The sequence below is a fragment of the Equus asinus genome, chromosome 7 (assembly GCF_041296235.1).
Source record: "Equus asinus isolate D_3611 breed Donkey chromosome 7, EquAss-T2T_v2, whole genome shotgun sequence".
Classification (NCBI taxonomy): domain Eukaryota; kingdom Metazoa; phylum Chordata; class Mammalia; order Perissodactyla; family Equidae; genus Equus; species Equus asinus.
In genome coordinates this window covers 85,860,541-85,875,937 of record NC_091796.1, presented here as the reverse complement: position 1 = coordinate 85,875,937, position 15,397 = coordinate 85,860,541, and the positions used below count along the sequence as shown (strand labels likewise).

Here is a 15,397-nt window from a genome sequence, read left to right as displayed (position 1 = left end):
GAAGAATATACAACTATGTACTGGGGTGCTTTGGGGAGAAAAAGGAAAAAAATAAAATCTTTAAAAAAAAAATGATCTTCTTGCAATTTTCTCATCTCAGTAAATGGCAACTCTATCCTTCTAATTGCTTGGGCAAAAACGCTTGGAGTCATCCTTGATTACTCGCCTTTATACCTCACATCAATTTCATCATCAAAATCGGTTGGTTATACCTTCAAAATAGATCCAGATTCCAACCTCTTCTTACCATCTCTAGCACTAACTCCCTGCCTAAGCCATCGGCATCTCTCCCCTAAAAGCCACGCAAGGGTCTCCCTGTTGCCTTCCTTCCTTATTGGAGTCCATTTTCAACACAGCACTCATAATGATCTCTTTAAAACATAAGTCAGATCACGTGTCTTCTCTGCTCAAAATCTCCAATGTAATCTCTGTATACTGCAAAAGAGTGATCTCCAAGATATATTTATAAACAGAAAAAAGCAAGGTGGAGAAAAGTGTGTATGGTATCCACCACTAGTCTAAGAAAGAGAAGTATACAAATATATGTAGATATATATATATATGTATTTGTTTATATTTTTAAATGGAAGGATAAACCATAAAAAATACCTTTTAAAGGTTATCTATAGGGAGAGGAGGAGAAAAGGATGGAAGGGACAGGGAAAGAATCTAGACTTCTCTAAATGTACTACCTGTTTGCTAAATTTTCTCTTGGAAACCATGTAACTGTTTCACAAATCTATTTTTTTAAAAAAAGCAACTACTAAAAATCCAAAACAGAGTCAAATAAGTAAGCCTAATAGGGTATCAAGTTAGCCCCATAATCACACAGAGGACTTATTCTAAGTCACTTTAAAGCAATGTAATTTGACTATACATGCCTAGAGAGATATACTCAAGGACAAAAAGAATTGAAAAAATCAGAAACTATTAAAATTAAGCATATGTTTAGTAATCATACGAGTAATGTTGTTCTGAAACTAGTTTATACATAATAGGATAAAGCAAATGTGTAATTATGTTAATGCCATTAGACCAAGAGTCTCAGAAGAGATATGCATTTAAATCAAAGTTAAGAAAAACTGTGTAATCCTAAATTTGCATTGAAAATATTAGTATGAATGCATGATGCATTTTCTCAAAAAATATGTGTATGTGAATTTTTTAGCTCTATCCACCGAAAAGGCAAACAATAATCAACCCAGTAACAGTGAACATTTGCAGCATCCAGATTGTTTTCTCAAAATATCACTTTCCCACTTAAAGGAGGGCTGCTTGAAGAAATGACTGACTCCAGGTCTGGGGCAGAGAAAGTACTAGATGAACCTAGAACATCTTGTCACACCAGAAACTGAGTTATCCTGTGTTGGGGGCGCTTCTGCTGCTCAACCTAGTGTGTTTGGTTTGGGAAAATTCAAAGAGCTTTACACTTAGAGTGTATGCACCTTTCTGCACGTGTGCTATATTGCAATTAAAAGTGTGTTTCTACTCTTTATCACGGAAAATTTCAAACCCATACAAAAGTAGAGAGGACAGTATAATGAACATCCATTTTTCCATTATCCAGCTTCAACAAAGATCAAAACTGATGGCTACTCTCCTTTCACCTATACTCCACCCACTTCTCTCCAATGTTTTGAACCAGATTTAACTTATCCTATCACTTCATCAAAGATTATGTTTAACACATAATCTATGTAAAACGCATAATCTATCTAAAACACATACATACATAAAAACGCACATACATAATACACATAAGGAGCGTTCTAAAGGTTACTTGCTAAGGATCACACAATATCTCCCCAGGAGAGTGTTTTGGGAGTGGGGTAGGAGGGTAGGGGACAGCGCTTAAAGAAAAGTTTTGAGTGAGAATGTTTTCAGAGCGTCCAAGAACTCTCCATTCGCCAGTCTCACGATTTCCTATTGTTTTAAAACCCTATCACCCTCTCACACAACGTTGCCGTCCCCGGAAAGCTCTCGTGTTTGGGACTCCTACAAGGAGAATGAAACTGAGTGGGGAATAAAATAAAGCGGCTTAAAAGGCATCTCAACTTCTTTATTTTGCCCAGAGAATGCCCCATCATGTCATAGGGTACAAGCGACGCCTTTGCTTTTCTTAACTGAAGCGCTGATCCCGTTATAACCGTTCCGTCCGGTTAGAACAGAACCGGAGTGTACGCCTGTTCAAGGAACTACAAATCCCAGAAGGCCCTTCGGCCAGGGCGCCTGCGCGTTGCGCGCTCCTTCCTTTCCCCTCCTTGTCGCGGGGAAAGACCCGCCCCGCGGCGCTGTCGCTCGCGCTGGAAGAAGCGGAAGAAGATGGCGCTCACCAGGTGGGTTGTTGATTCGGGTCCTCGATACGGAAGGGTCTAGGAGTACCCACCTTTTCTTTTCTCTGCCCACACTCTCCGCGCAGTGACCCCGCCCGGGGCGCAGAGCAGCGTGGGCCGAGATCACGGCTGGGCCCTCCCGCCGGCCGCCGGGGCGACTAGGCCTCGCCCAAGCTGGGGTCTTTCCTGAGCGGCTTCCCGGGTTGAGTTCGCTCCTCGGTGGGGCCGAAAGCAGAGGCGTGGCAGAAGAGTTCTCTGGCCTCACATGCCGAGGAGTCGCACGTGTTTTGGGCTTAAGCATCTTGGGGGTGTGGAGAGCGCTCTCTCGGGTCCGCGGCTCGGGTGGGCGCGATGGGGCAGGGAGAGCAGTGGCTTATTTGGCCGGAGTGAAAGCGGGCTTACGGCCGTTTGTCTGCCGAAGTCTTCTGTCTCTGTCCCGAAATAAGGATTCCTGAGAAAAAGGGGCCCGGCGCGGAACGGAGATTTCAAAGTAGCCACAGTAGTGGCCGCTGTCTACTAATTCGCGCCGCCGCTCCGCACTTTAACTTTGGACCTTCGAATTTCTTCCGTAGATGAAACCACGTCAGTTTTTTGCTGTTCGCGGTTGCCTTGGTAACTGCACGTAAAGTGGTCCCCGCCTTTGAGAAAAAGATGCTTAAGTGGGAGATTCCAAGGAGTTACGTAACTCCTACTAGTCCGCGACCCGGCTGCTCTAAGTGGAAAAACTTTCCACGCGAACGCGGCAGGAAAAGTTGAGCGTCGAAGCGGGTTGTAAAGAAAGTGATCGTTTTAGGACATCCGCTTGAGCTCCCTAAACACGTTTCATTCTCCTCTCGTGTACTTTTCCTTGTTGACGATAGTTAGGAATCCTAAAAATGTTTTAATGAGACATTTCTTTTGGGAATTACTTTTGAGTGCCTGGCTTTATCCCACGGGTTGTGTGTATACAAAAGAAAATCTGACGGTCCTTGGCTGCAGGGAAGATGTGGTACGAGGCATACAGATATGGAACAAAGAACAGTACAAAGTGCTTATTTGCATTTATTTGTGTAGTGCTAACTTAAGTGCAAAAAGAAATAGATGAAGTGAGCTGAATGAACTGGAGAGTTTCCTTTAGTAAATGTTACAGGCAGCAGACATTTGAGTGCCCTCCAGGTGGGAGGCACAGTGACAAAGATGAGTAGAGTTAGGAGGAAAGGTTTTGTGGAAAAGGTAGAATTCGAAAAGGACACACAGGAGAAATACCAGAGATGTTGCGGTTACTGTGTGCTTAAAATTGCTGTGGCAGAGTGCAATCTTTAAATGGCTAGTCTTCGTGACATCCTAGCTTTCTGATTTTGTTGCATGAGTTCTAGCCAGTTTGATTTTTAGACTTGATCTCAAGTTTCCAGGTGAAGCATTATTATCTTCAAGATCTATCAGGGATTCTGAACAGCAGGGACTTGACATATTGATGTGTTACAGTCTTGGTGTCACCAGTGATTCTTGTTAAAGATTTAAAGTCATACGGATTTAATTTTCTAAATTCAAGTATTTTTAAGGTTATGTATCTAATAATATCACTTGTGTTTAATATGTTGACTTTAGTAAAGGGGAATGGGTAGACTAAGATGTCCTCGTGTCACTATTAACATTTTGGACTGGATAATTCATTGTGTGGAGCTGTCTTGTGCACAGTAAGATGGTTGGCAGCATCTGTGGTCTCTTCCCACTAAATACCAGTGGCACCACCTCCCCTTCTCCTCCCTTCCTCCAAGTCCTGACAAAATGTCTCCAGACCTTGTCAAATAGCTGCATTGTAGATATTTTGCCCCCAGTTGAGAACCTCTGAGGTCGACTTTACCCTTGCGTTTGCCTCTTACGTACCCCCTACCCCCAGGAGTGTGCCTCTTTGTGGGAATGTCATCCTTTACAGGCAACAACAAAGTTATGCCCCTCTGGAAGTCTGAAGTATGTTCTGACCTTAATCCAGGCCAGGTTACCTATTTACTGGATTGTCCAAACTCTTTGCTTTGGCAGGCTGCCTGCCTTTTGATCGTTTTAGTGACTGGTTCTTCCAACAGAAGGTAAAGGAAAGAAAAGAGAAATGAAATATAAGTAAATATTTTAGCTTCTTTGTAACTGACTTTGTGTCCCTTCTTTGTATTGGGTATGTATGGTTTACTGAAAACAACTGTGGTAGAAGCCCAAAACTTTTGACTCCATTCATCCATCCATTCATTCATTCCATTAGCAAATATTGGTTGGAGGTCTGCCGTGTGCCTGGCACTATTCTAGTGATGGTTTTACAGTATTGAATCAGTCAGGCAAACTCCTTATCCTCACAGAGCTTATGTTCTAGGAGAGACAGACTGTATATGAGTGAACAAATCAGTAATGCAATTTTAGGTGGTGAGTAGGAGGAATAAAATAAAGAGGAAGGGATAGAGAGTTACTGAAAGTGTCAGTAGAGTGCTCTTTTGGACAAGGTGGTCAGAAAACTGCTCTAGGGCGATATAATTGAGCAGAGGCATGAATGCTAAGAAGCAAGCACTAAAAGATCTGGGCAAGAGTTTTCTATAAAAGCACTATAAGGAAAAAAATATTCTTTTGGGGGGGGTGAGGAAGATTGTCCCTGAGCTAACATCTCTTGCCAGTCTTCCTCTTTTTGCTTGAGGGAGATTGTCCCTGCGCTAACATCTGTGCCTGTCTTCCTCTGTTTTGTACGTGAGACACCACCACAGTATGGCTTGATGAGCGGTGTGTAGGTCCACACTCGGGATCCGAACCCATGAACCTCAGGCTGCCAAAGCAGGGTGCGCAAACTTAACCATTACACCACTGGGCCGGCCCCTGGAAAAAATATTCTTAATGAGTAAATAGAATATTTTATGGCAAAGGGAATAGTAAATGTAAAGATCCTGAGATGGCTTGTTTAAGGAAAGACAAAAAAGCTATAGTGACATAAAGATGGTGAGCGCGAAGGGTAGAGTGAATTTATTTCTCCTGCAAACATTTAAGTAGCCCCTGCTGTGAGCTAGATAATGCCTGAAGAGTTAGGGATGGAAGCAGCAGAAGGCGGGGTTCCTGTCATCAGGTTGCTCACAGTCTAGGGACAGAAAGAAAGGTAAATGAATAGATGATTGCAATACAGTAAAATAGGTGTTATAGTAGAGGTCCACAGAGGGTCTTGTGGGAGCATGGAGGAGAGGCAGCTAACCCAAACTGGGGGAATCATGGAACAGCTCCAAATACTCAAATATTTATGGAACATATATTGAATGGTATTTAGACACTGTGCCAAGTGGCTTATGGATTTTCTCATTTAATATTTATAACATCCCTACGTGGTTGGTAATCTTCTGATCCATCATTACAGATGAGAAAACTGAGCTTCAGGGAGGTAAGTAACTTACCCAGGTTAGTAAGTGGCAGAGGTAGGATTTGAACTTTGAGCTCTTAGCCATCATAGTACCTGACCCGCCCCCACCACCACCAGACTAATCAGATCCCTCTGGTGTGTGCTGTCAGAGCACTCTATATTCTTTTCCTTCATCAGTTAATATAATTTGTAATTATAGGTTTGTGTGATTATTTGATTGTTGCTCTGCCTCACAAGATTGTAAGCTGCCTTTCTCAGTTTATAGTCTCATTGCCTACCTAGCACGGCGCCTGCACCCAAGTGATCAATAAATATTTTTAATAAATAAGCTCTACTGCTTACTCAAATATGCTTACGAGCCAGAAATCACAAAGGAATCCTGACTTTTCCGTTAAACTTATTACTCATCTACTGGAATCCTTTTGTGGTACTTTGGAGTGTCTGTGTCTATAACAACATTTATCATACTTAAAAGTTGGTAAGAAAACCGTATGCTGGACACTTGGTCCCTGGATAATTGAGAATGTTTACTTGCTTGTTACAAGAAAGGAAGTGTGGAAGCAAAAACTCAGTTGTTGTCTATTATGTGAAATATCTGTTAATTTTTTATTCTGGACACCATTTGCCTACATCCTAGTCAAATGTTTTTACTGTATGTCTCTGGGTACTTATTTCTTTCCAGGCATGACAAAATGACTGATATTGAGTACTACCATAAATCATTGAAAAGTTTGCTCTTTTGCTAAAGGGAAAAGGTATTATAGGAAAATAGTGTCTGATGGCCACATTGCAATAATCAAATTAAATGTAAGAATTGTAAAAAATTCTGACTTTTATTGTCTTTGCTTTTAGCTTTTTACCTGCACCTACTCAGCTATCTCAGGACCAGCTTGAGGCTGAAGAAAAGGCAAGATCCCAGAGATCACGACAGACTTCACTGGTCTCCTCCCGAAGAGAACCTCCCCCGTACGGGTACCGGAAAGGCTGGATACCCCGGTTACTAGAGGTAAATAGGGACCTTCAGTCTGGATTTATTAAATTGTGCTGAAATGTGTGATAGCACCCTTATGAAATTAATTTAGGCCTTAGAACATCCGCACGTGAATGTCAATATGATAGAAATTCTGATTGTGAGCTCTCAAGACATATACTTCCCCTTAGAAGATTAATCTTTTCCTTCTTGCTTATTGTCACTGCTTTGTGATCACTGGAGAATTGTACCTGTTTACACCTCTTCTTATGTCAAACTATTAAACAAGTACAAAAGAAACTAACATACCCTTTATAAATCCAGGGATTACAGTATATGGAAAATAATGGGAAGTAAGAGGGAAAAAAGGAAAGAATGATTTCACGTTTGAGTGCCTTTCCTTCCCTCCTCCTCCCTACATGCACAGTACCACATAAACTAAAGAGACAACCTCTAGGAAAAACTTCAGCAGCATTTCCTTTCCTGATTTTTTTTCCCATTAGGTATAGTAGAAAGAGCACTGACAAGGAGTTAAAAAAATATAACTGGTTTTGCATTATAGCTTTGCTACTTACTATTTGTGTGACCCTGGGCCAATCCTGATCTCTCTTGATCTGTTTTCTTGTCTTCAGTTTGAGAATGTTAATGCATGTCTAATATACAGACTAGGTAAATTTTTTTTTTTAGAAGGCTCGTGAGCTAACATCTGTTGCCAATCTTTTTTTTTTTTTTCCTTTCTCCCCAAAGTCCCCCAGTACGTAGTTGTATATTCTAGTTGTAGGTCCTTCTGGTTGTGCTACATGGGACGCCGCCTCAGCATGGCTTAAGGAGCAGTGCCATGTCTGTGCCCAGCGTCTGAACCAGCAAAACCCTGGGTTATCGAAGCAGAGCATGCAAACTTAACTGCTCAGCCACGGGGCCAGCCCCAGATTAGATAAATTTTTAAGAGGTATAAGAGACAGAATTTGATGGTTGATTTGGAGGCAGTGAGGGAGAAGGAAGAATCTGGAATGATGGGGTTGTTTTTTTTTAATCTCTGGCTTGTTCCCAAAGAACAAACTTCTTGGCAGCACCTATCCTCCTAATTACTCAGGATTCCATACATCAGTTCAACACATATTCCTTTGCCTCATTCTAGGGCAGACTTTCCCGTGCTTGGCCACCTTTTTTATCTAGGGAGAAAAGCAAACGTTTGAGACTTAATTATTTTGCCTCCCCAAGACCTCCTCCTGTTTAATCAAGCCTTTTTCTTTTACTCCCAGTATTCATTCTGACTCCTGCAAATTTTCCTCCTCCACGTCCCAAGGAATGTACCTGCCCTATTAAAAATCTTTAAATGCCGGGGCTGGCCCCGTGGCCGAGTGGTTAAGTTCGCGCACTCCGCTGCAGGCGGCCCAGTGTTTCGTCAGTTCGAATCCTGGGCGCGGACATGGCACTGCTCATCAGACCACGCTGAGGCAGCGTCCCACATGCCACAACTAGAGGAACCCACAACGAAGAATACACAACTATGTACCGGGGGTCTTTGGGGAGAAAAAGGAAAAAATAAAAATCTAAAAAAAAAAAAAAAAAAAAAAAATCTTTAAATGCCTATACCATTCATTTTTGTGCCCAGTTATTTTCATTTTGTCATTTTGTTGTATTCTGTTTATATGGTGATGATTTTTACTTTACAAATGTGAAGGGCTTGTGCCCTTAGCTTTTTCATGTATCTCCAAGTGATGATCCTAGTGAACTGAGTACTCATTGGATTGCGACTTGTTGCTTAGCACCCTACAAGAATTCCCCCTGCCTGCCAGAACTCTTTATAGAGTCTAGAAGACAGACACCCAACTAGATCATGTCTTCTCCTAATGTATTCCCGGTTTTTTCCCCTCAGCTATCCTCTGATCTTTGTGAATTCTCTCTCTCCTCTATAAGCTGCAGCCCTATTGGACTCTCGTTTCCTGGAACATGCCAAGTTCATTCTTGCAGCAGGGCCTTCACACTTGCTGGTTGATCTGCCTAGAAAATGCTTCCCTCAGATCTTCCCATGAGTGATTTCTCATCATCTGGGCTTTAGCTCACATGTTATCCGTTCACAGAGGCCATCCCAAGCACACTATTGAAAAATGCTCCTCTTCCAGTCCCTTTAGTACTTTCCAGGCATTTATCACAAGGCAGAGATTAAGCTTTTTATATCTTTGCCAACTAGAATATACTCTGCACAAGATCAGGGACCTCTGTTTTGTTTGCTGCCTTATCTCTAGCATCTGGCATAATAAGGGCTCCATAATTATTTGTTGAATAAATGAATATATCTTGAATCTCAAATTACTATTAAATGTTCTTTTTATTTCTTATCTTTTTAATATATAGGATTTCGGAGATGGAGGTGCTTTTCCAGAGATCCATGTGGCCCAGTATCCACTGGATATGGGACGAAAGAAAAAAATGTCGAATGCATTGGCCATTCAGGTGGATGCTGAAGGAAAAATTAAATATGATGCAATTGCCCGACAGGGACAGTCAAAAGACAAGGTAATCCTCTCATGGATTTGTTTTTTCTCATTGATAAATGTTTTGTGAAGAGTTTTTTGTAATTGTGTGGAAATGATAAATCTCTGGCCAGTTTATGTTAAAAATAGCAGTAAAGTATACTTCGGCTAAATGAAGATGTGACTTCATAACAATATGAACAATATGTTATGGCTTCATGACCACGATAACTTTTCCTTTAAAATTCTCCAAATTGATGATAGCGTATATATACTTAGGGTTTTTACTTATTTGTTTTACTTTTAAAAACAGTTCTTTTATAGTACTAACATTTTTTTAAAAGCTAGTAGATTTTTAAAAATCTCCAATCCTAGCACCTTAAAAAAATCAAAATTTAGTTTTATCTATAAAATAGATAAAAAACTTTTCTCACTCTCATCCATGTACTTGAAACTACTTACATATATACTTAATAGTTGATTTAAATATAACAAATTACACAGACTTCTTTCTGCCTTGATTAAGTACGAAACTGGCACTTGCTCAATTTAGGATAATCTTAAAAGTAATCCAAAAACCTGCTTAAAAGTAATCCAAAACCAAAAATAAAATTTACTTAAAATAATCTCATCTCAGAGCAGCTACACTCAGAGCCAAGGAACTGTTTTTAAGACTTAGTTTCTTTCTTATAAATAAATACTCCAAATAGTTAAAAGATCTCTTTAGAATTGAAAACTACTTGTGAGCCTTTAGTACCTGTGCTTTGCCCTTCTCTCTCCCAAATATTTTTATTTTACTTTCTGAAAGAGCACTAATGGTAACCCGTCCCTTGCTCCTACATCTTGGCTGCAGAGTTTTGGGGAAAGCAATTATGCAGTCAGGCAACTTCCTATCTCAGGTTTTAATTGGGCTCCTTTGGTGTTCCTCCAGGCCTTAGCTCCTCCTCTCTGGCCCCTCTCAGCTAACAGGTGACTCCCCATATATTTGCATAAAGAATACTGGAAGAAAATTGTTCGCTTTCTTTTTTTTTCTTTTCTTTTCTTTTTTGAGGAAGATTAGCCCTGAGCTAACTGCTGCCAATCCTCCTCTTTTTGCTGAGGAAGACTCGCCCTGAGCTAACATCCGTCCCCATCTTCCTCTACTTTATACGTGGGACGCCTGCCACAGCATGGCTTTACCAGGTGGTGCCATGTCTGCACCCGGGATCTGAACCAGCGAACCCCGGGCCGCCTGAGAATCAAAACGTGTGAACTTAACCGCTGCGCCACCGGGCCGGCCCTGTCGGCTTTCTTTATCCCATGCTTGTCTTTTTGTCTTGATTTTTCCTTTTTTCTCTATAAGAAATCTCTTCTCCTGTCTACACCTATTCTTGCCAATGTATTCTAGGGTATCCCAGACCTCATCCCTCCTGTTTCCTTTATAACCTACGTTTTTGTTATTCTTCTCAACAGCGTCTTTCACCTCCTCTATTTTGTTGGCTTCTTCTGGTAGCATTTGAACATGCGTGCTTTTCTCATCTTTTAAAAGTTTTCCCTGACTACTCTCAAGGCTCCCTCTAGCTACGTCCAGATTTCCACCTAATTTTCTCCACTTTCCTGCAGGCTTCTTGCAAGAGTTGTTTTCTGCTTTCTCTATTTCTTCACTTCCCTTTCCCTCATTTCACTGTAAGGTGGCCTCACCTCAACCAGTCTGCTGAAGTAGCTCTCTGGTGAAGGTCTCTAAGACTGTTTTCTCAGAACACATTCTCTCTGACTAATCTAATTTATTTCCTTGGCTTAAACTGCCACTCATATGCCGATGACTGTCATATTTGTGTCTCCAGCCCCATTTGTCTCCTGGGCTCTAGCTCCTTATATCTTACTGTCTACAAGGGCACATCTATCTAGATTTCCCCAAAGTACTGCTCAATCAAATCCAAACCTAAACGCATAATTTTCCACTTAATCTCCCTCTTCTGTTCTCTAACTCAGTGATTGGCAATGATATCTTCCTAATTGACTGCTAAAAGCCTGAGAGTCCTCCTTTTTTCCCCTTATTTTATTGATTTCTTTAAAAAAATTGCATTAATAATCATATGGTCAAAGATATCAACAGTACAAAAGTATATGCAGTCCTGCCTACTTCTCCCACTTTACTTCCCAGAGGTAACTACTGTTGCTACATTGATATATATCTTTCCAGACTTTTGTTGTGGATTTAGGTATTTATGTATATGTATTCCTACTTTACATACAGTAAACACACCCCACACACACGTGCAAATGTATACATCTTTTTTTTACATGAATGAAATTTTAATATTCATAACTTCCATAGACTTGCTTTTTTTACTTAATATGTTTTGAAGGTTTTTGTTAATACATACAGGTCTACTTCATTTAAAAAAAATCTACACAGAATTCCATGATGTGCTTGTGCCCTAATTTTTTTTAAGCATTGGTGGTTTCCAGTTTTTTAGTTTTGTAAACAGTACTTTATTCAAGATCCATGTACAGACATTTTTGCACATCAGTATTCGTGCAAAATGAATTCTTGGTGGACTTCTTGGGTCAAAGGATATTCCGATTTCAGCTGTGACACGTACTGCCAGCGTGTTCTCTACAAAGCCTTTGCTTAGCAGTCTTTCCGTTCTTTGGTGCTTGCCTCAGACCCTGCATCTGTTTGCTCACCGTGATCTCTTACTTAACACTGCTCAAGTGTATTCCCTTCTCTGATACTTAGTTCAGGACCGCATCATTTCTTGCTTGATTGACTATAGCAGCGTCTGAACACATCTCCTTGGCGTTTGTCTTGTCTGCCTAAAAAAACAAATTCATCATGTTTGTCTGTTTATCTTTCTGTCTCTCTCCCTCTCATATATGCACAAGTGTGCACATTTAAAATCATGGCTTTTAGGATAAGAACCAACCAAGCTCCTTATGGCATACTTGACCCCTTGCTTACCTTTCTAGCTTAGCCTCAGCTCTCATGACCAGAATACTGAAATCCACAAAAGTCTAGTTTTAGCTATTCTGTTTATTTTCAATACAAAATAATCACCATTGTAGGTGGTCGTTGGAGAAGAAGAACTTTCAGACACTCCCTATATATGTCTTCAATGAGGAATTACTTGCTGGTCCCTTAGTGTAGCACATTCTCTTACCTTAGGAACTTCCCATGGGTGTCCTCCTATGCCTGGGGAAGCCCTCCCCCTATTCTTTGTCTGACTATGTTCTATTGCTTTCAAATCGCAACTTGCTCTTCGCTATTCTAAGCTACCCTCCCTGATCTTCTGGCTAGGTTGGGCATCCTCCTCCCTGTTTCCTATGTTTACTTTCTCGTAGCAGTCATCACCTTTGTTGTAGTTATTCTCTCACCAATGATCTATGTTATTTGCCCGTAAGTTCTTTGAGGACAGAGATTATATCTTTGTATTTTCTTTCCTCTTTGACATCTAACTTAGTGCCTGACAGCATGACATACAGCCATTTTCACCTGCGTTTATTGGAGGAACGATAGCAATTTTCATTGAATAACAGAAAACCACTTCTCATGAAGCCAGCAAGGAAGCATAGTCCACTCCTGCAAAAGGAAAGGTGGTCCCTGTGGATGCAGGACATATACTGAAATTTCCCGTGCCATGGAGGCCTTCACTTGGCTCTAGCTCTCTTTGATTTGGTGCATCTCTCCTTCTTTGGAATAATCATAATTCTTTGTTGGGATGTGCTGCCTCTCCTCTCATTTGTGAGGAAAAAGCAACATTTTAGGACAATAATTTGGCATTGGCAGGTTTTATAATTTTGGATGAAATACAGTTTTAGCCCATTTTACATTATATTTCAAGATTGGAAACAATGAATTTTATCTGATTTCTAGTGAATGTCTGAATTTTTGTGTGTGTGTATGTCTAATAACCATGTGTATTAGTGATTATTTTGTATTGAAAGTAGATTTCAGTATTCTGGCCAAATAAAGATTCTAAAGTATTGTTCCTTTGTACAGTAAAAGCCTTACATGTTTATCTATAATGTAACCTCTAGAAATAAACCCAACTAGTTGTTTACAGAGGTACCGCTCTCAGGTTCATACTAACCCTAACCCCAGTGGGGGAAGCTATGTATGTGTAGGGACAGGAGGTGTGTGAGAAATCTCTCTACCTTCCTCTTCATCTAAAAACACAGTCTTAAAACAAAAGTAAGCACAATGAAGATTTTTAAAAAGTGTACAGGGTACTCTCTGAATTGAAAAGGAGGATAGTGGTAGAGTGACTACTTGAACTGTTCTAACATTGTTCCTAGTAGATATATTTTCTTTTCTTTATTTTCTTTATTTTATTGAGGTCATAATAGTTTATAACATTATGAAATTTCAGTTGTAGAATATTATTTGTCAGTCACCGTATAAATGTGCCCCTTTACCACTTATGCCTACCCCTCAACCCCCTTCCCCTCTGGTAACGACTAATCTGTTCTCTTTATCCATGTATTATTAGTTTATCTTCCACACATGAGTGAAATCATGCTGTGTTGATCTTTCTCTGTCTGGCTTATTTCACTTAACATAATTTCCTCAGGGTCCATCCACATTGTTGCAAATGAGACAATTTTGTCTTTTTTTGTGATTGAGTAGTATTCCATTTTATATATATATACACCACATCTTCTTTTTCTAGTGGATATATTTTCTTACTGGACTTTATACCCTGGAATATCCATTTGAATTCCTTACACAAATGTAATAAATGTGCACTTTAATTTTTTTTAAGTGGTTGGATTAATGCATGAAGTTTTTGAATGCATTGGATAATTCAGCATTAACTGAGTGCCTGCTATGCATTGGCATTTGGAAGGGGGGACACTGCTTGATTGTTTGGGACTGTTTTGAGCATTGTATAGTGTTTAACATAAGTGGCGTTAGCTGTTAAGTGTCAGTAGTGCCCCCTCCAGTGTCTTAGCCCAAAACACCTCACATATTACAAAGGCCCCAGGAGGGGAGTTGGAAGTGGCAGCCATGCCCTCTTTTAAAACCACTGATTTTCCTGTTTTAAAAGTAGGAATCGGCTACTAAATGTACAAAATGGGATTTAAAAAATTCATTATCATTCAGGAGGCTGATATGCAGAGTCCTTGACATAGAATGAAAATAGTTTACTGGATTATTGAATTTGCACTATAGTGCAAAGATTTCTGATTTAAATCAGAGGGATCTGGTATTCAGAAAGTGGGGAGATCTCGCTGAAATATCAGTAATAAAAGAGCAGGAATAGAAAGTGCTAGCCCTAGATATAAGAGGTGAAGACAAAGCAAGATTCCAAGGGATAATATTCTAGGATAAATCTAAGGCCACTGATCTCTCTACATGTAAATACTGTGTACAAGACTTAGTGGTAATACAAAATTGGGAGGAAAAGAATTTCTTGAAGTAAACCTTAACAGAACTAAATGGTTTTTTTTTTCAATTGTCGCTTGAGTGATAAATCTTGAAATAAAAAGCCTTGGTGTTTACATTTTTCCGTCTGACATCTTTACATAGGAAATGTAACATACATACTATTACCTAAAAGAATGCCTTCAAACACACCCCACCCAAAAAACTCCTACAGCTTTAAACTGACCACAAGATAAGTTGTATAAATGTTACCACCTTTTTCATATGATTCCAAAACTAGCTAAGCCTGAAGATCGTGTTTTCTTTCTACCTCTGAAATGGTGAACATGTTGACACGTTATCCTTTTAGTCAGTCCAGTTCTTTGCCAGTTTTTAGTAATAAAAAAATCTGTTTCACAGATGAGTTATTGCTTTATCTTGTTCACAGAGCTCATTTGTGCTCCTGATACCTTCGAGAGTATATTATATTTTTCAGATAACCCTCCCCAGCCTTTTTGCCTCCTGGGAAATACTGAGTTTCTTCAGCACATTTGGTTCTCAGGCAATAAAAAATTGGAGTTTTATAGTTAATTACCATGGAGGAATCTTGCTCTTCAGATGTCCTTCACTCAGCTTTGTGAGATGCTAGAATCTTATTGATGCTCATTTAAAGGATTATTAACTTTGGAATACCCAAATACGAAACAGCAAATGGCTCTTGTGTGCTAAATTAGTATTGAGACTTTATGTTGAGCATGTATGACTACCAGGAGCCATTTACTTAGAATCCCTTCCTGTAATGATTGCTGTGTGAAAGTAATTAACTCTTCATAGTCTTGGTATTATTTTCTAGAGTAATGTTCTAGAAATTTAAATTCTCGTGGTGTGGATTTTTCCATCCTGAAAAGG

At 40.0% G+C, this 15,397-nt stretch overlaps 1 protein-coding gene across 1 annotated transcript in view; it reads left to right on the top strand.

The window, feature by feature from the left end:
- The first annotated feature begins 2,211 nt into the window (after positions 1-2,211).
- Positions 2,212-15,397, top strand: part of SNW1 (SNW domain containing 1) — a 29,894-nt gene continuing 16,708 nt past the window's right edge. The window contains exons 1-3 of the mRNA XM_014846734.3: positions 2,212-2,336; positions 6,547-6,700; positions 9,023-9,184. Of these exons, the coding sequence (XP_014702220.1) occupies positions 2,323-2,336; positions 6,547-6,700; positions 9,023-9,184 (330 nt within the window). The 5' untranslated portion in view covers positions 2,212-2,322. The remainder of the gene's footprint in view (positions 2,337-6,546; positions 6,701-9,022; positions 9,185-15,397) is intronic.